At 36.6% G+C, this 21,254-nt stretch overlaps 2 protein-coding genes across 2 annotated transcripts in view; both read right to left on the reverse strand.

Annotated features, from left to right (window-relative positions):
- LOC114644829 (protransforming growth factor alpha-like) overlaps positions 1-21,254 on the reverse strand; it is a 157,908-nt gene that overhangs the window by 4,720 nt on the left and 131,934 nt on the right. The window lies entirely within an intron of this gene.
- star2 (steroidogenic acute regulatory protein 2) lies at positions 1,693-10,177 on the reverse strand. The gene is made up of 7 exons (XM_028793430.2): positions 9,994-10,177; positions 9,664-9,780; positions 8,854-9,002; positions 7,518-7,676; positions 5,231-5,415; positions 4,297-4,384; positions 1,693-2,771 (listed from the first exon to the last, which is right to left on the reverse strand). The coding sequence occupies exons 1-7, from the start codon at positions 10,055-10,057 to the stop codon at positions 2,661-2,663; spliced, it is 873 nt and encodes a 290-aa protein (XP_028649263.1). The 5' UTR covers positions 10,058-10,177; the 3' UTR covers positions 1,693-2,660.

The following is a 21,254-nucleotide window of genomic DNA, read 5'->3' on the forward strand; positions in this document are numbered from 1 at the left end:
CACTTTACATTGTACATATATATGTATGGTTTGGTCTTTAAATAAAGTATCTAAGAGTTAGGTAGCTAGTTTCCAGCAAACACTGAATAGAACATCCAGCTGCAGAATGTGGCTCTATGTATCATAAATAAAAGCTTGATGATCAGTGTTTATGGTGTAACAGTGATAAAAGCTGAACTGTAGTCTTTGAACAGTATGCTGGAATAGTTGTGTTTATTATCCAGCAGGTTGTCTGTCTATCTGTGCTTGGTTGTAAAAAGCCAAAAGGTACTGCAAGTATTAAGAGTATTAGAAAGTGGTTGAGTATTAGTCATCACTTTATGGTAGCAGAGACCACTAGAGGACAGTACAAGCTTAAACCAGTAATATTAATTGAAAAGTATGAACATTATGTGGTTTCCAAGTATTGGAAATGCAAATGCATTTTAACTTAAAATGTACAATGAATTTAAAATATTTTTTCTACTTTGAAATTTGAAAAAGAACTGTCATATGTCAAAAGCAGAAATGTACTATCCTGAATAAACGATCCAGTTACAGTAGATGAGGTACTCTACATGTTTATTACACAAATGCATGCAAACCTTCATGTAGTCACTTGTTTCTTCTGTGTGATCTTTATAAAACAGGGTTTTAACACATTTTGCAGGGGGTTTTTTTGTTGTTTTTTTCTTTTTCTTTTTTTTAAAATCCCTACTTAACCTCATGAGCTCTGACATGACCAATTGAAATTACCTAGCTGATGTCTGACATTTGGGGCTGCTAATTAGTCTATTGAAATGTTTCAAGTGTATATGTTACATTCCCTTCATGTCTGTATTTTTTCCCAAAATATGCTGATTAATTCAAGTTAAACATTCCAGGGTTTTTTTTTCCAAAATTTGTTCTTGAATTTTCCTCTCACCACAACACTGAATTGGATTAAGCAGATTTGAGAATGAATTTAGCAATTTAGGTATGTATTGGTCTGGTGGTTTTCTTTACTGCGTGGACATTACTAACCTTTATAGTTTTTATAGTTAAACTTTTAATTCCATTTGAATTGCAATGCTATAGTTTGCTGTGAGAAACACTTAAATATCTTGGAATAAAAGATTGAAGAATAGATATATACAGTCCACAAAACAGTATTAAAGTATCCACAAGTTTAAAGCAAAGCTAAAAATTAAAACTTTTCAATTACGTACTGTATATTTGAACTTTATCAGTGAAGTTTCTGCAAAGGAATAAAGAAGAGACCTTAATTACAAGCACTCAATTTGCTGTCTTAAAATTATGTTTATTTATAGTCAAGAGTATACTTCTGGAACATTTTAAATAGGTGATACATTGTATATAGTATTCTACATGTGACTGCACTTGAGCCTGCTCTAGTCACACATCAACACTTTATATAAATAAAAAGTAATATCTGGCAGGAATTCTTTTTGGTATATTAAAGTTTACAGTGGCAGGAATTACTTTTTATGCATTTGTAACTTTTATTTACATATATTTATAATGTATATAGTAATGTTTAAAACAAAAACTTGAGCAAAACTTAATATCTGGCAGGAATTCTTTTTGATATATTAAAGTTTACAGTGACAGGAATTATTTATTATGCATTTGTAACTTTTTTTTTACATATATTTATAATGTATATAGTAATGTTTAAAACAAAAACTAGCAAAAAGTAATATCTGGCAGGAATTCTTTTTGATATATTAAAGTTTACAGTTACAGGAATTATTTATTATGCATTTGTAACTTTTATTTACATATATTTATAATGTATATAGTAATGTTTAAAACAAAAACTTGAGTAAAAAGTAATATCTGGCAGGAATTCTTTTTGATATATTAAAGTTTACAGTTACAGGAATTATTTATTATGCATTTGTTACTTTTATTTACATATATTTATAATGTATATAGTAATGTTTAAAACAAAAACTTGAGCAAGCCTACAGTATAACAAGTTTGAACATGTCCAAGGTTTTTGTTAAAAGGAGTGCACATTGTATATTGAAATTCTCAAAATTTGCAATAGGTGTTCAGTATAAAGTAGACTTGGGTCTACATGGCAGTACTAACCAAAAAGTGTTTAACTTACAATTTCTCTAACTGAACCAAAACCCTTCTGCATTGTGAAGTTACATTGATGGTATATTATCAGGCAATAGGTAATTTTCCTTTTTTAAAAGAATGGCCTGATGTCAAAAAAAACTTAAGAAAGTCAGTAGGTTTCATTTTTTTTAAGGAAAACAAATTTTTGTTGTCATATTTAATTAAATATGACCAAGTCTATCACTCATTTCCATAAATATATTAGACCACATTTATATTTTTCTGATGTGCTATTGATACAGTATGTCTATTAATTTGTAGAAAATTGGTAATAGTTTTTAATTTGACATTTTTACATTAGAACAATCTTAATTTCCTGGTTATTTACATGTATTGCAAGTTTTAAAAAATCACTTTTATTCTCTGTCTCTGCTTCAGGTGTTAGAATCTCTTTGGCACCTTTCAGTTGATTATCACTTCTCTGAGTACCCAAAGTGCAGAGAACAAAAATGTAAAATGCAAACCCAGGTGTGTTGCAGTTGACAGCTCTATATACTTTGTCACTTCGTAAGAAATAGAAGGTAGCAAAATTAATGGGATCCTTTTTTCCTTCAGCGTTGCCCAGATGTTATTCTCATTGATAGCTTTTTCCGTAAATGTTTTACAAAATCTGCCTGAGCTTGAGGTAAAGCTTGATTTACAAGAGACTTTGGCAGCCAGCCCTGAAAAATTAACAGAAGACAAAGCATTCAGCTATAATTTTTTTTACATAAACCACCTAGCATTATTATAATAGTTTATGTCTGGACATTAGACTTCGTAAAAGTTTGGATTTTCCACTTTGAAGACACTTTCAATGTGCCAAGTGTAAAGTAAACTGATAACTTAACCAAAGATGTAAATACGTTTTTATTTAAAATGTATTGTCATGAAGTAAATGATGCCATAAGGTACACTATATTGCCAAAAGTATTGGGATGCCTACCTTTACACACACATGAACTTTAATGACATCCCATTCTTAATACATAGGCTTTAATGTGGAGTTGGCCCAACCTTTGCCACTATAACAGCTTCAACTCCTCTAGGAAGGCTTTCCACAAGAGGAGTGTGTTTATGGGAATTTATGACCATTCTTACAGGAGAGCATTTTTGATATGGGAATTTACGACCATTCTTACAGGAGAGCATTTGTGAGGTCAGGTACTGATGGACAAGAAGGCCTGGCTCTCAGTCTCTGCTCTAATTCATCCCGAATGTGTTCTATCGGGTTGAGGACAGAGCTCTGTGCAGGCCAGTCCTCCACACCAAACTCACTCATCCATTTCTTTATAAACCTTGCTTTATGCACTAGTTCACAGTAATGTTGTAACAGGAAGGGGACATCCCCAAATTGTTCCCACAAATTTGGAAACATGATTGTCCAAAATGGCTTTGTATCCTAAAGCATCAAGAGTTCCTTTCACTGGCACTAAGGGGCCAAGACCAACACCTGAAAAACAACCCACACCATAATACCCCATCCATTAAACTTTCTACTTGGCACAATGCAGTCAGGCAAATACTATTCTCCATCCATCGGATTGCCAGACAGAGAAGCGTTATTCGTCACTCCAGAGAACACATTTCCAGTGCTCTGGAGTCCAGTGGCGGTGTGCTTTACACCACTGTATCCAACACTTTGCATTGCACTTGGTGATGTAAGGCTTGGATGCAGCTGCTCAGCCATGGAAACCCATTCCATGAAGCTCTCTACGCACTGTTCTTGAGCTAATCTGGAGGCCACAGGAAGTTTGGAGGTCTGTAGCTATTGACTCTGCAGAAAGTTGTTGACTTCTGCAGACTGTGCGCCTCAGCATGCGATGTCCCTGCTCTGTGATTTTACGTGGCCTACCACTTCGTGGCTGAGTTGCTGTTGTTCCCAATTGCTTCCACTTTGTTATAATACCACTAACAGTTGAACGTGAAATATTTAGCATTGAGGATATTTCACGAATGGACTTATTGCACATGTGGCATCCTATCACGGTACCACACTTGAATTCACTGAGCTCCTGCGTGCGACCCATTCCTTCACAAATGTTTATAGAAGTCCTCTGCATGCCTAGGTGCTTGATTTTATACACCTGTGGCCATGAAAGTAATTGAAACACCTGAGTTCAATGATTTGGAGGGGTGTCCCAATACTTTAGGCAATATAGTGTAGGAGTCATTTTTCAGAATTTCATTTTAGAGCTTCCAACTCACCTTAAGGTCCATGTTGAGAAGCCATGTGAAATGGCTTTTGTCACTTCCTAGGGGCTTAACAATAATGCATGAAGGCCCATCTTCAGCCCTAATTGATATTCAAAAAAATATGATTAGAGTTATTTAAGCATTTCAGAGTATATTTAATGCATGTAATTATTTATAAAACGTACATCAACTATGTTTGATGACTGTATGATATTGACCATAGTCTTGGTAACATATTTCTTAATTTAACACTTATTGGAACTGATGCTTTTTGCAATATTTTAATGTCAAGTAAAAAATCTAGTCAACAAAAATAAGCCTTTTACAGTTTTGATGATGACAGTCTGTCAATGATGTCAAGGCAGGAACAGATGCACTCAATCACATTCACTAATTTGTGGCCAATAAAGAGTAAATTAACGTAATATTCATGCCTTTGAGATGTTTGAGGAAAATCAAAATACAAGGAAAAAAACCCTGTGTTTGTGTGGGACTTCCTCTGATAAGGTTAATCAGTTGTGGTGATTAGGTTAATCAGCAGTTAAGTGTGATAGGCCAAGTATGAGTGTCTGTATGACTAGTGCCCCATTCAGGCTGCTACCTGCCTTGAATCCAGTGCTTCCAGGATAGGCTCTGGTCCCCTGCAACCCTAATTTGCATTAACTGAGAAAGAGAATGTTGTATGTTTTTTCAGAATTGTTTCACAAGCTGCTTATTTTTTGCATGTCACTGTCTATAAAACCTACATTTAAAGTCTAGGGTTAACTGTGTCTGGGTTTAGAAAATACTTTCCTACATTCACTTGCCTGCAGTCTAGCAAAGTACTTGTCTAAGGATGTCCTGTTGGGATTCTGTGAGACATGTGCAAAATGTTTGAGAAAACATACGTGTCTTATAGAATTTTAGTCCACAAAGCCAGTCTTAGCAGAAGACCACTTATCCTTACCTTACAAATCCATTCTGTGGTGGCAAGGACTCTATCTGAATAGCAGCACCAGCCAAGCAAAACACACTGTCTTGTCTCCAGCAGTGTCTAATGCTCACAAAATCTCTTTGGCCAATCAGGTTCCCTGGTGTCAGGCTTGTAACTTCATGTGTCACCATTGTATTCTGATCAATCTTCTTAACAATCTTAAGGATGCAAAATATAACAACCACTATGAATACCTTTGTAACTGGCAAAGGGTAACATTTACAGATTTGTTCACAACCACCAAAGAAATATTGTAAGTTCTATATCAGATGCAGTAAGAATTCATCTACCTTTCCTAAATATTTTTAAAATCTCTCCTTTCTAAATGGGTCTGTTTTGGTAGCTTCTACTCATTTAATTACTGATTTTACAGAAAAATGGCAATCCATTAAATTAACTGAATTATAACTGTATATATATATATATATATCCATCCATCCATTTTCCAACCCGCTGAATCCGAACACAGGGCCACGGGGGTCTGCTGGAGCCAATCCCAGCCAACACAGGGCACAAGGCAGGAAACAATCCTGGGCAGGGTGCCAACCCACCGCAGGACACACACAAACACACCCACACACCAAGCACACACTAGGGCCAATTTAGAATCGCCAATCCACCTAACCTGCATGTCTTTGGACTGTGGGAGGAAACCAGAGCGCCCGGAGGAAACCCACGCAGACACGGGGAGAACATGCAAACTCCACGCAGGGAGGACCCGGGAAGCGAACCCAGGTCCCCAGATCACCCAACTGCAAGGCAGCAGCGCTACCCACTGCACCACCGTGCCGTCCTATATATATATATATATATATATATATATATATATATATATATATATATATATATATATATATATATATATATATATATATATATATATATATATATATATATAGCCGCCTATATACTGTATATATAACTTCATCCCTCATTCCTAAGAATGAATTGAGTGAATACATACACGCATTTGGTGAATATTTGATGAATATACTGTGTTCTGCTTGCAGTTTGTGAGGTAATAACATGTACTGTATAATTGAAAAAGCTGCCCGGTCCTATTTTATTGCAACAGCATCAAATGCAAGTTGGTTTATGGCAGATTTTATTGAAATCTGTGAAATTTTGGTAGCACATATGTGATACATTCCTTTAACTCCACTGCCTCTGTATTGATGAGGTTTGCTTCTGTAATGAAGCACTCAGAATGAAGAAACTCTTCATAGAAAGGAGAGACCCTTCTCATATTGTAGACTGGGTTCTCAGTCAAGCCAGGAGACCACCTTGTAATATCCACTGTAAGAGGAACCCCATTAACGAAACCCACTTCCTGCTGGCTCTCCCATTCCACTCTTAACACCCTATTTCTCGTACAGGTCATCGAACAAAATTCCCTGATTTTGCAGACTGATTTTTCCACAGGAGCCTTTTTTCCTAACTCTTCCTCAATCTCCTTCCATCAAGCAGCTAACTAACGCAAACTTCTTATCTGCAGCTCACTTCACAGAGGAGAGCTACATCTCTTAGCTGGCACTTTGAGCTGCAACAGGAGCAACAGTGTCACTTGTATATATCACAAACAATACCCTTGTATCTGACTCACTACTATTACTCATCCAGTGAGGTTGTGTTAATGGGTATGTCTCAATGAGAAAAATGGGTGTAATGCCCACCTTTGCTTTTTGTAAATGGGCATTGTCATGTAGGCTATAATGAGTAAGTCATTTTATAAATGGGCATTGTCAAGTAGGCAGTAATAATCAGGAGATGTAGATATGTTTAGATGACTTCGCACATGAATCAGATATAGTTCTTTTATCCTTTGATGACATAGGCAGTTAGGATTTCCACCATATTGCTCAGATTTCTGTATTTTGCAGAACTAATTAACTTTTGTGTTCTTCAGTTACTATGTCAGTGCTTGCTAGCAGAGCCAGTCATGGTCATGTTAAATAGCACTTTTATGTTAGCAGTGGTATTATAAAAAAAAATATATTAATCTGACAGGGCCTGTAACCTAGTAAAGTTGTTAATATATACTAATTATGTCTACTGTTTCATTACTGTGAAAACAAATTACTGTTGTAGATCCCCACAACCTTAAAACTAGGTAAAGCAGGTTCAGTGAAGGTATGAATATTGCTGCCATTGAATGTTATTAGGCATATGTAAATGTTGGAAATTCACAATTATAAATGTTTTTAAGTTCTAAAAAACCACTAGCCCACAAGTTCTAAAAACACTAGCACATTAACCTTACTTGAATTCTGCTGACATTTGGATTCCAAGTGCTTATTTCTTCCAGCTTTTCAAACAATTCAGAGTAAAGCTGCTTAGGTGTTGCATCCAGAACAGCCTCTAGTTTAAAGACCTTCCCCACTTCAGGAATTACCTTGCTTGAAACCGTATCACCATTTGTCTATATCAAATGAAAACAAAATAATAGTTTCATGAACACAAAAAGAGGGACGAGAATAGAGAAAGGATATACAAAATAATTTAAAGGAAAAGCAAAAAAACTATTGCCTCTTTGGGCCTACCTATATTGGTCTGTAACACTATTTGTTGGAGCAGCTCATCCTTATGTCCTCCTCAAGGTACCACTCCATACTCTCCTCTGCATCCTCTTTTGCTGTATCGTCTGTCTTCCACTCTTTTCTACAGTCTCTTTCCATCTTGTCCTACCTAGCTTCTAATTCTAAACTTGATGGCCCCTGGCAGGTAGTGGCCTTTAATCACTGCACTGGAATAATTTTTCAGGTCAGGTCAGGAATAATCATTTAAAGTTGTTTTGCTTTCTATGCGGGCGGCATGGTGGCGCAGTGGGTAGCGCTGCTGCCTCGCAGTTGGGAGACCTGGGGACCCGGGTTCGCTTCCCGGGTCCTCCCTGCGTGGAGTTTGCATGTTCTCCCCGTGTCTGTGTGGGTTTCCTCCGGGCGCTCCGGTTTCCTCCCACAGTCCAAAGACATGCTGGTTAGGTGGATTGGCGATTCTAAATTGGCCCTAGTGTGTGCTTGGTGTGTGGGTGTGTTTGTGTGTGTCCTGCGGTGGGTTGGCACCCTGCCCAGGATTGGTTCCCTGCCTTGTGCCCTGTGTTGGCTGGGATTGGCTCCAGCAGACCCCCGTGACCCTGTGTTCGGATTCAGCGGGTTGGAAAATGGATGGATGGATGGATGCTTTCTATGCAGAGCTACCTCTGGCAACCCAAGGTGCACCATCATACATGATCCCCAATACTAAGGACAAGACATCCTGGGGGGTTATAGCTCTACTTGCCCTCCACACATAGACCAATGGCACACTTATTCCATATGTGAGCCATAGTCTGCCACCTGATAGATTTGCAAAGTCCTCCCACCCTTTGTCCATCATTAGCCCTGTCCCTATCCCATGCTGGCCTTTGCTACCTTGTGACCCCTTGAACACTGAAAGCCCTCCTACAATTTAGATAATCATCCACACATCAAATGAATTCAGAATATAAAAATGAAATAAAAATCGGTATATGCCATATATTTAAGATTTCTAAGTGAATACTGTGTTGATTAGACTTGTGAAATCTTTGCTAAAAAATCTTGTTTTTAAAAATGACTTACATGTGTGATTTCATACTGCCATCCACCCTGCTGATCCAAAATCTCCAGCGCCCTTTGTAGAGCTTTTTTTCCTTGGGTAACGTAGTATAATTCTTTGTCTTTAAGAGCCTTTGAACTGCCTTTTGGTTCTGCCATATCATTTTTTAGCCCTAGAACACAAGGTAAATCTTTTTACCTTTTTTGCTTTTCATACATTAGCTTTTAAATATTAGGCCAGGCACAGTAGGTTACAAAATATTTAGAAATGCCACATTTTGAATTATCAGAATTTGCCAGTACAATAAAAGGAAAAATACAGAGGTAATTTTGAAAGTATTAGTAAAGTTCATTAATATGAATCATGTATGTGATTTAAAAGGCAATATTTTACAAAAATGTATATCCTGATATTAATATATACATACACTATACATTCATGTTTTGCATCCGATTTAAAATTATTCATACCTTTATGTAATCTTTAAAGGCTATGCAAAGGTTCATCAGTGATATCATTATAGCACTTGCAGTGCATTCAAACAAAAGTAACCACCTCTTTCTTTAAATAACATTTTTTTATTACACAGGAGTCAGCTCTAGATGGGGTGCCAGTTCACTGGAGAGAACACATCCATAGTGGTCACTCCTAACCTGCAAGACTTTGGGATGCAGTAGAAAATGCACATGTTCAGAGCATGAATGTGATGACTCCAAATATCACAACAGTGGTATTCAGAGTCAAATTCAGCTTGTAAGGCAGCAGCAGGTAGTGCCCCACTGTGCCACCATCCCTACCAGAAGTCTAATTAAGGATAAATATTTTTGACTTACAGGTATTATGTCCATTGTGTTTAATGTGGCTCCACATGCTGGATACCAGGTGTTGTTCCCTTTGTCTTAATTGAGTTATTTCTTGCCCAATACTTGCCATAGCTGCTTTCTTCAAACCTTAAATGATATCATCATGTATTATTAAAATACAAATCCACATCACTCAATTTAAAAGTAGTATTATCATAATTCATCAATTATTACATGTAACAACAACTAGAATCTTTTCAGCATCATTAAATATTAAGTCACAGAAATGCTCTTCTGTAAGAAATGTTATTATAGTACATCATATTTTTAAATATTGCTTATGTCCCAAAGTCCATTTACCTGTCACGTTTCGGAAATGCTGGTGGGAAATTCCACAACAAAGTTTAACTGTGGCTGGGAGCATGCTTTGTTAAGTGTGCTTGAAGGAGACAGAGTGATACCGGGCCCTTCCTTTATAATAATTCTGAAGGACACAACAGCAAGATAGAATGCACGCTGGCAGATAGGATGATGATGACCTTTGCCTTCCTTCAAGGTTAAAAGGCGGAGGGGCATTGGCAGAGTTTTCAAACTAACATCTGTGGCTTACATTACACTATCCTCCCCCAACCCATTCAAACTAACATCTGTGGCTTACATTACACTGCCCTCCCACAACCCAATTCACACCACTTACCCTCCAAAATAAAATATTTAACTAACTGGGCAAATTCCTGTAGCAGCAGTGCAAAGTATCCAAAGATTCTGTTATGTTAATTGAAAATCTTTTTTTTTCTGAAATTTGTAATAATGTATTAATAATTCCTTTTATTTGATTATTCCACATAAAGTTTTTTTTTGTTTTTTTTTTGGGGCAACTCAAGGACATTCTCCAGTTTGCATTTCTACTTTTAAAAGTCTGATAATCACTTGCCGCACTAAGCATCTGGAGAGTTTAAGAGACTTGAGACTAAAGGATATTTAACATTGAGATAACATACATTCCTCTATTCTAGATTAAACTCTTCTGCTTTGGGAGAGTAAGATCACACAAAATAACTAGTGTGTAATTGCACCCTTGTTTGACTGGCACCACTTTCTTAGAGTCTGCATTTTGGTACATGCTATGAAATTAGTATTTTGCATTAAGAGTGTGAATATGAAACTGTTAGAATCAGTTTATATTGTGCACAGTGGGAAAGTTAGAGAAAATGACCAGAAGATGTACAAAGCAATCTGAAGCAGGCAAACATTTTTAAAATAGGTACATTTTAGAATACCATGAGAGGCAGATTAGAAGTGACTAACAACCAGTGACAAAAAACAAAAAAGAAACAATGTTTCAGAGGTTCTCACACAAAGCACATTTGCCCCCAACTAACATGTCTGTTTTTATAGTGAATCCAAAATCTTGCATCCTAGTCCCGTAAATAATTACAGTAGAGCAAATTCATCATGGTCCTCCCTGCTTGTAGTTTGCATGTTCTCCCCATGTCTGCATGTGTTTCCTCTGGGTGCTCCGGTTTCCTCCCACAGTCCAAAGACATGCAGGTTAGGTGCATTGGTGATCCTAAATTGTCCCTAGTGTGTGCTTGGTGTGTGGGTGTGTGCATGTCATGCCGTGGGTTGGCACCCTGCCCGGGGTTTGTTCCTGCCTTGCGCCCTGTGTTGGCTGGGATTGTTGGCTCCAGCAGACCTCTGTGACCCTGTGCTACGATATAGCGGGTTGGATAATGGGTGGATGGATGGATAATGACTGACTGACTGAAATTCATCAAAATTTTGTGCAAGAAAAACACACCCAAAAAACACATACACATAAATGTATATTATTTATCTGTTTCATAAAGCATCTGAGTATGAGCAGGGATATAAGAATTCTAATTCCTACAGTTTTCCAATCTCACTCACTATTTTCCTTTTATATTCAACACATCTGTTCTACCATACTGGCAGCTTATAAAGCGAGAAGTCATGCCAGAAAGATAGCCTTTGTATTGAATTTGTGACTTAACCACAAAATGTATTCTGCAGCCTCTTGTAAGCAAAGTCACATTTTCAGTGTTTCCCAGACATAAAAATCAGATCTAGCAGCATGGGCACCACTGTTTTTCTCCCTTGAAAAATTTCACTTTTAGATAGATGACAAATATCATTATGCCGTGGTTTTAACAGTTACATTTTTTGACAATTCATACATCTATTGAAATAAGCTGCTTATGATGAAAATTATTCGCCATGAGGTGGGCTGGTGCCCTGTACAGGGATTGTTCCTTCCTTGCACCCAATGCTTGCTGGGATAGGCTCCAACTGCCCCTCAACCCCGCTCTGGATAAGCAGATTTGGATGATGGGTGGATAGACATTATTTTTCATCATACTAATCTTCTAAAATTATTCTGCTCAAATTACCACACAACTTTTTTCTTCCCACTCCTACACCAACAGCCATTTTGTTGTATATTACAGTACATCGACATACTTTTCTATTTCATGGGAGAAGCTAACCTGCGGCTTCAAATTAAGGCTAAAATGTTATTGTCTGTTTGTTTTGATAATATTTTTTCTGCTCAGAAATCAATTCTGAAATTGCTGAGGCATTTTGCATAACTGCCTTAATATCTGGTAAAATTAAACAATGCACATAAACATAGCTAAGTTTAGCTGCATAATGAAAAGACATTTATTCTTTGTAGAGGAGTGCGGGTTTGCAAACCCAAGTTTTACACTTTAAACTGTCACACACAAGTGCATCGAGAGAACCTTTAAGGCTCTAATGAGGTAAGAGCAGTTCCTACCCAGGGCAGAACTGCAAGATCATCAACTCCTTTCCCTCTTCCACGGAACAACTGGAGGAGAAAACATTAAAGGGTCGCTGACATCACTTCCGGGGTAAACACACTAGTTCCACCCTGACGGGTATGTAAGAGGTCGTCAGACAGGAAGTCAGTGGTCACTATTGAACCAGAGCCTAGAGAGGATGGACCTTAGCATGCAGATGCTCTAAATCCATGAAGATTTCATTTGACAGATTGCATCCATTATTTATTTATTTTACTGACAAACTAATTTCTTTTGCCTTGCGTATTGAAAGGGTTACCAGGTTTTTACCTAACAATTTATTTCAGCCCTGCTTAGTTTTTCATAACTTATTGTAATTAAACCAGCAGGTGTGACTGGCACATTGAAAAGCTGTTACAAAGCTAAGCTGTTAGTTTAATAAAATACTGCACGTCATTTTCTTCTTTAATTTCTTTAAAATCTGATCTTGTACAATACATGTATCACCAATGGTTTAATATGGAATTTTAGAAGCATGTTAGGATGAAATAATAAAACAAAGCTGCATTAGAATTCGATTTAAAAAAAAAATGCAGTATGCTATAAGTCTGAGGCCAAAATATGCCAACTACAACTTCATTGTACAAGGTTTGTTTTTGAACCACCTGCGTGAAACTGAGTACTATAACTTAGTTTCAATTGTCTTGTTATCTGAACATGAAGCTATGATGTAAATTAAATGTCTGCCTCAAGTCAGTATAAGGTAATGTATATATTAATAGGATATCAACTTGTTGGCATTGGGCTTGCGTTGGTTGCAGGGACTGCAGTAGTGTCTTGTTGTCATGATATTTTGCGTAACTAAAAATTTGCTTTGAAAGTCCTCACAATATTGAATAAATAACTAGACTACTTTATCAGTACAGTTGAATCACAAAGAAATGTGTAAATTATTTTTTGTATAATATATATAAATTATTTTGCTTATCTAATTTAATTTGTTTTCCTTTGCATTTAACTGTTTCTTTGACATCTTGTAAAGCACTTTGAGCTGCATAACTTGTATGAAAATGTGCTGCAGAAATTAATATTATTAACACAAAGTCTATGTAATATTATATATATATATATATATATATATGTAATAGATACGTTCAAACACAGCATGGTATTAAATTAATTTTCCACAGACTTCTAAAAATACCCAAAGTAAGCAGTGAGCATTACCTCTAAATTTTGGCTATACAAAAGCTCTAACACATTAAATAAAAATAATTTTGTCCATATGTTCTAACAAATTAAATAAAACTTCCTCCTTTGTATTATATCTCCAAATTTGGGCTATCTTTCTCTTCTTCAAAAAATATTTTAAGAGACTTATCCTCAAGAGACTCGTCCAATTTTTTAGTGCCACCGCCATGGCACTAAATGACTAACCAAAAAGAAATCAAAACATGCGGATGAAGAGCCAGCTTAGGTACAATTAACTGCTTGTTTATTGGTGGTTACTGCATAGTCCAGCCATATACAGGAGCACAGCTCTATTCTGCCTAGACTGAAATCTACACATGCACAGCTTTCATGAAATGTATTTCAAAAAGTGTTAAGTATGATGTGGGAAATAGTTATGGATTTTCATCATTTACATTTTGTAGCAGCAGTAGCGGCAGAAAATTCTGTACCATTGTCCCACTGCTAGTTTTTATATTTCTGGGAAATACTGCATATTATTAAAAATACAAACTCCATCTTCTCAAAAAATACATCCTCGTGCATTATTTAACCTTATTTCCAATAATGACATTTCAGTCTGTTTGAATACCAAATCCTTCTAAAAACATCCTCACAACCCACTTCTTCCAGGCCTAATGAAGCTGCATCAGAAATTCTTCAACATTTGATTCTGTAAAATTTTAACAAATGTTGCCTTTTGACAAACGCCAAGTATTTAATTGTGGAAGGGTTCTAGGGACACTCCATTCTCACTTTCAGACTCTTATTACATAGAACTGAGCGGAGTGTCCCAAATCCACACTCTAGCCGTCATATTTACACTTAATTCCGTGTTGCAAAATAAAAAATGAAAGTGAGAAGGTTTATACCTTTATTCTTAAATATTCTATAAATTCAGCCTTCTATATATGCCCAAAACAGAGGCAAGGTACTGGTAAGTGCGACAAATCATACCAAATACCACTTGGAGATAGCAAAGATTACCAGGTGGCTCTTCATTTTAGTAATCTTTTATGTCTTTTGGATGGATGGAATGGCAGAGGCTGTGAGTTTCTTAGTTAGCCTGAATGTATGCCTGTCTTGTGCTTCCTTGATGTGCTTCTTGTACCAACGGTATTTCTTACTTTAGGGCCTAAGTCAAAAGTGTGATGTCTTGTTGGGTTTAGTTTATACAACTTCTGATCTGATATTCTCAGAGTACAAAACACACATATCTGAGTAGAACAACATCAAAGGCACATTAACAAAGCAACATGTAACTTGGTTCATTCACCTTCATTCCCATACTTACCATCATATTAGATATTGAGTGGAGAACAAAGTGTAGTGTAACTTGTTCATTTTTCTGTATTTGTATCCTCTTGCTTAAGTTTTTCTTGTCATTTTTTGTACCAAGTTCTTCCGCATTATTTGAAATTCACCCATACTTGGTGTTCTCTTACTGATCAAAGTTTCCACATTTCATTGAACATCTGCAGTGCAGCACAAATTTTGCTTCATTTTTCACAACAATGACCATTACACAAAATAAAGCCAAAGCAGACAAGTGCTGCACAGAGTTTTCTTTTTGTATAGATATCTGCATGGCAACATGGGCTAAAACTAGTAGTGCCGGTGAAGTCACCACAGCCTGGTTATGGCATTACCAGACTAGTATAGGATCCCTATATAAAGTATAAACCAACTATGCGGAGAAATTTAATGGTTTATCCCAGCTACCCTTGGAAAAAATGATAAAAGCAACAGAACAGGCACCTTATTATCATTTAGCCATATTATCATGATACTGAAATATTTTTTGCAAACACTGGCTATGTCAGTATTTGTGCTTCACTCTTCAATAGTAGCCGATTAAGAAAAAAAGGAGGCTATTTTAAGGCTTCAGAATCATATAAAGGAAATTAACTTAAATGAGCCTCACAAAAACCAATTGATTGCTGTGCAATGATGATAACAATTGCAATAAAAGCAATTTATTTACATCTGAGAATTATGTAATGGCATCTTTTCCAGGTTTCCAAAGTTGAATTGCTGTGGAGTTGGCATCATAAACTAAAGAAAAGAAAATCCAGTCTAATAAAATTTGTTTTAAAATCTTTAGGGAAAATTCAAAGGAGAACAATCACAAAAAAATATTGTTAATAATAAGTTGTTATTATCACAAGTACACAGTAATATTACATACCCACTCACACATACACAGAAAAAGGGAAAAAGTTAACTTCCCAATGTTGATACAATTTTAGCTGTTTCATTTTAAGCTCATGTTACATTCTATACCTAAAGTTATGTAACCCTTCTCTTGTATATTCTAACAAACTTACAGTTACAAGGTTCAGGTTACGTTAGAATTTGTCCTCCATGCCTTACCAACAGCCACACAGAATAGATACTGATAAAGCATCTATGTAGAATGATAAGAAAATAGGTTAGAATATTCCATTTCCATGTTAGCTTGTAGGGGGTTAACCTAGAACCTTCCATTGTCTTTTTAACTACATCAGGTGCTCTATGTCATAATATAAAGTCATCCATTTTAAAATACTTAGGTAAACACAGTAATCTAACCTAATATTAACATATAAAATATCTCTGCCTTACCAACTGCAACACAGAATAGATACTGATAAAGCATCTATGCAGAATGATAAGAAAATAGGTTAGAATATTCCATTTCCATGTTAGCTTGTAGGGGGTTAACCTAGAACCTTCCATTGTCTTTTTAACTACACCAGGTGCTCTATGTCATAATATAAAGTCATCCATTTTAAAATACTTAGGTAAACACAGTAATCTAACCTAATATTAACTTATAAAATATCTCTTACAGATGGGATGGATGTGTGTACATAAAGGGTGAACAGATGCAGTTTACAGTAAATAGATTATTTATTTGAGTCTCTGAGCACAAGACAAAGTGTTCTCAGTGCTGTGCATATGCCTACATGACATTAAGGTTAAAGCAGATCAGCCACAGAAGATGGCACCAGGTCATTAACATATTTATAAGTCAATTTAATGCCTATACCTGGTCAGTCACCTCAGTAGGTGAATTCTTTGTTGAAACTGAAATGTCACAGTGAGGCAAATGTGTTGTTGTGACGACTGTTAGCTTGCACCATCATTCAGACTCCTTACTCAATTGGAGGGTCATTAATGTTACTTGCACATACTAATCCAACAGGCAATATGTCACCATGATTAGTGAGTATAACACACTTACATTGAAACTTCTGTCTTCCTTACCTGTGTAATGGGCCATATTATCAATATTCCAGTATCTATTTCTCTACAATTCATTTTTAAATTCTCTTCGGTTGTTTTTGTTGGTTATTTGTTACACAAAATGGAGTCACATGTACACTATGTGACAAATTAGGGGCTGATGACATATTTCAATGCAACTTGCACACCTCCATCCTTAATAAAATGTAGCTTATGCGTAAACAGTGTTTTTTTTCTGCGTTAAGAGCTAATAGGGCACATTCCCAACAGGTATAGGGCAAAAGAACTACCTTCCCCCAGTAATTTAACTTATTATTAATATGTTTATAATAACCCGAAGCATGGCCTATTTGCATTTTTTCTCCAACTTTTCCTGTCACACGCTTGATGTAATTGCTTATCTAGAAAAATATTTCATCGTGTTGTACGTAAGAAACTGTAAAGCTCAGCTCTTTTGTATTAATTTAGCAAGTTTCAAATCACTATTTTTTAGCCTTGAATTGTTGTAGCTGATTGTTTTAGTGTTTTGATTAATTATATTACTTTTTTTGAGTTTTGAATTCGTTATTATCTTTTGAGTTTTTGTTATACTCAGCTACATTCCACATGAAGGGGAAAAAAATAAAGGAATGAATAAATTAGTCAGTAATTAGTCATATTATTATTTTCCTGCTTTGTTTGTGTACCAAAGCTATATAGTTACAGTATAGATAGATAGATAAAGTATCTATCTATCTATCTATCTATCTATACTGTAACTATATAGCTTTGGTACACAAACAAAGCAGGAAAATAATAACTTTTTGCTGTAATTCACTTTCTGATAAATTACTTCCAAACTTACTGTGCTTAGCTTGAAAATGTCTCTTCAAATTGAACTCCTTAAAAAAGCAAGACTGTCATGGCATATAAGGCACATTACATTGCTTTACTTTCAACATTTGTAAAAAAAATACTTGTATGTCCATTCCTTGTTAAAAACACGACATTCATCCTCAATTTTTTGTTTTTTCACAGTAGCACTCATTGTTAGGGATAACAAAATTTGGAATATAATACAACACTCGGATAATGATGGCCAAATTAATCACGCTTGCGAGAATGTGTGTGCTTACATAGCATCTGGTCTTCCGACTATGTACAATCGAAACATCAATGTACGAGAATGGTTACACACAGAACAAAGTCCACTAATACTGTAAACACAAGCTTATGCTTGTACACATGTAACAATATCAACGAGATTGTTCATTTGTTTACATGTTCCAAAACATGCACTGATTACGTATTTACTTTGTCACTTTTTGTTAATAAAATAACAAAGGTTTGAAATTTGTATTAATTTAGCAAGTTTCAACTCACTATTTTTTAGCCTTGAATTGTTTTAGCTGATTGCTTTAGTGTTTTGATTAATTATATTACTTTTTTTGAGTTCTGAATTCGTTATTATCTTTTGAGTTTTTATTATACTCGGCTACATTCCACATGAAGGGGGAAAAAAATAAAGGAATGAATAAAACTGAAAAGAAGAAATTGTAGTGTTTGTAATTATCAATTATCTTAAATAAGATTTAATTTGAAACACATTAAGACTGGCCTGGTGAAGCAAAGATCATCCAAAATAGGGATTTTATTCCCCCTTGCTATTAAACAAAACCTTAAACATAAATTCCAAAGACATAATTGACACCAAACCACATCAGTCATGTTAAAGCACAGACCACAAATACACACTGTGTGAAATATGTACTCTATATATACATACATACATAGAGATATTATTATTATCATGGCCACTGCTCATGTTGAGTGCATGATCTCTCTGTGTCTGTGTGAATCTCCAATTTTCCAGATAGCCACTGTAATTAAAAAAATTAAATAAATGTCTGGAATGCATCATTAATGAGACATTAGGCCGGGTTTATACTTCACGCAATGCGACACATGCTCCAGCAGACGCTCCTGCTACGCAAGCGTTTTACTGTTTACTAGCTGACGCCCGCCATAGCATACACCGGTGTAAGAACAGGAACGGAAAATGGTGAGAAAGGAATTCAGAAATCAAGAAGAAATAAATACTTCTTGAAAGACGCAGTGTGCATGTAGAATTTCTGGCCAAGCAGGATTACATGTGAAAGTGATAAATAAATCAAGCTTTCAGAATTTACGCACTATGGCCATGGCATCCTGATAGTTTTGTTGCATGTATCTTGGACTTCCTGGAAATGTGAACAGTAATATGATAATTTTGCCTACACATACATTGTTATTTTCAGCGTTTGCTTGCAGTGCATCTGATAGTTCCACGCACAGATCTTGTTGATGTAATCTAAGATAGTTGAGACGTGCGCCCCCTGTTTTAACATACGCATCTACAACATACTGTTGGAATAGTTTGCCGCTGGAGTGCAAAATACTAAATGTATTCCTCATTGCTAATCTGTACGCGTAAAATTGGCATCAAGTATGCCTTATTCGCTTGGCGGTTCTTTTATTGAGAACATGTTGTAAATCTTTGCGCCAGCCAATGTCTCCGTAAGGGAATAAAAGTGGGTAAACCATAGGATCGCAATTCATATTAAGCGTGGAAATCTGTTTACAGGAGTTGCCTATGGGATAGCTGCAAATGTCCCTTTCGGCAGGCATTTCGCCATCTTCTCTGACGAAAATCGGTGCAACATCGGTGTGACATGTCGGGGCATTGTATCGTTGTAAATCCTGCCTAAGGTTTTCCTTGAAAACCATTCGTACAGTTGCTGTTGGATTGGACTGAGCAAAGTCATGCATGTGTTTGTATGATTTAGCGAAGGGGTTGATGGTTCTGAGCATGGAATCTAGCTGGAGAAGTATATTTGTGCTGCATGCAGAGTTTGCTTTATTTTGTAAGTGTACTTCCGTAGCTTGCATTGTGTCAAAAACATTGTCCATGTCCCGGAGAGGTAGAAGTGTTAGCGTATAGTGGAGAGATTTGGTGATAAATTTGCCCGTGTATTTTAAAATGGTATGGTCCGTGGCCAGGAGGTTGAATTATCTGTGCACCCATGGAAGCAAGCGCTAGAGAAAAGTTGTATTCTCGATTGTGTTCACGATAATTTTTAGCTTCTGATGTTTGCTGTGTAAGAAGCTGTTGTAAAGACACAGGTGGCTCCCGCAAAGGTGGTAAAGCTACTTTACCGTTGTGGCAGCACCTCGAGTACTTGTTGGATATATTACGTTCAGCAGGCCAGTATAGTGCATGACATGGAAGAGGATGAATAGGAATCGAGAAATGCCGTGTCAACTGTGTGTGGACGGGACCGGTTTTGAAGTGGAAGCAGGACGAACCAGAAGAGAAATATATATAAGAGATACTTGCGCGCGTACTTTACGTAAATCTGGAGGAATCCACCAGGTGGCAGTGCAAGATATTATCACAGTGAGAACAGATCCGGCTTTGCTGTGTTCTGAATTGCCTGGATCACCCATTAAATTACGATGACACCTTACCACAATATCCCTGAAAAGGATGTTTAATGACTAAATCCATCAATCCAGGGATGTGTCCATTCTACCAAGCATTGGGCACAAGGCAGAAACAATCCTTAGATGGGGCATCAGCTCGTTGCAAGGTGAATACAAGCACTCACATACACTAGCGTCATTTAATCGTCACCAAATCCCCAATCTGCATATCTTTGGAAGGAAACTGGAGCACAGTGTGGAAACCCAGCAAGAAAACATGCAAACTCCAGGCAGGAAACACCAGCAATGCGACTCCCTGCGAGACATCATTGCTACCATTCCGCCACCGTGTCTCCCCCATGGTGTGTAATTATAAACAGTATTCATTATTTAAACGAAATTAACGATTTACTGTATCTGTAAAATGTAACATACATACTTTTAATGTATTTCATCATGAAAGTGATATCAAGTATAAATCTAAGGATTCTAAATGTGCAGAGAGTTGGAATATCATACATTTAATGTGTTCTGTGTGACGATCTTTTGCTGTTTGCCGCTACTGTCAGGTCAGGAGGAAGCCCCAGAAAAAAAAGACAACACAGAAGATGATATGTGAGACTTTTAAAATGTATCGTGTCATTACGATCGGGAATATGCGACGCTTGAATATAAAAGCACCACAAATGCATCTGTATGTCAGCATTTTGCTTTACCACATCGAACCATTCATCAAACATCAAAGCACGGACATCGAACCTACTAGGATCCACATGGCGGCTTTCTGCCAAATGTAGATAGTAAACGGAGACTCTGACATCACGCTCCAACTTTTATCACACTGTGCCCCCCGACTTTTTGCTGTTACTGCAACTCGCGCACACGTCGCATTAATTTCTGAGGACCTGCTCAGAGGACACGTCAAATGAACGCTGGGAACGT

Source organism: Erpetoichthys calabaricus, chromosome 2, assembly GCF_900747795.2.
Source record: "Erpetoichthys calabaricus chromosome 2, fErpCal1.3, whole genome shotgun sequence".
Classification (NCBI taxonomy): Eukaryota; Metazoa; Chordata; class Cladistia; order Polypteriformes; family Polypteridae; genus Erpetoichthys; species Erpetoichthys calabaricus.

Excerpts from the sequence above, each read along its gene's own strand:
- star2 (XM_028793430.2), bottom strand. The coding sequence starts at position 10,057 with ATGCTCCCAGCCACAGTTAAACTTTGTTGTGGAATTTCCCACCAGCAT. Across the intron at positions 9,781-9,993 it reads GCATTTCCGAAACGTGACAG|GTTTGAAGAAAGCAGCTATG; the intron begins GTAAATGGACTT and ends ATATCATTTAAG. Across the intron at positions 5,416-7,517 it reads CAAATGTCAGCAGAATTCAA|ATTGTTAAGAAGATTGATCA; the intron begins GTAAGGTTAATG and ends TGCATCCTTAAG.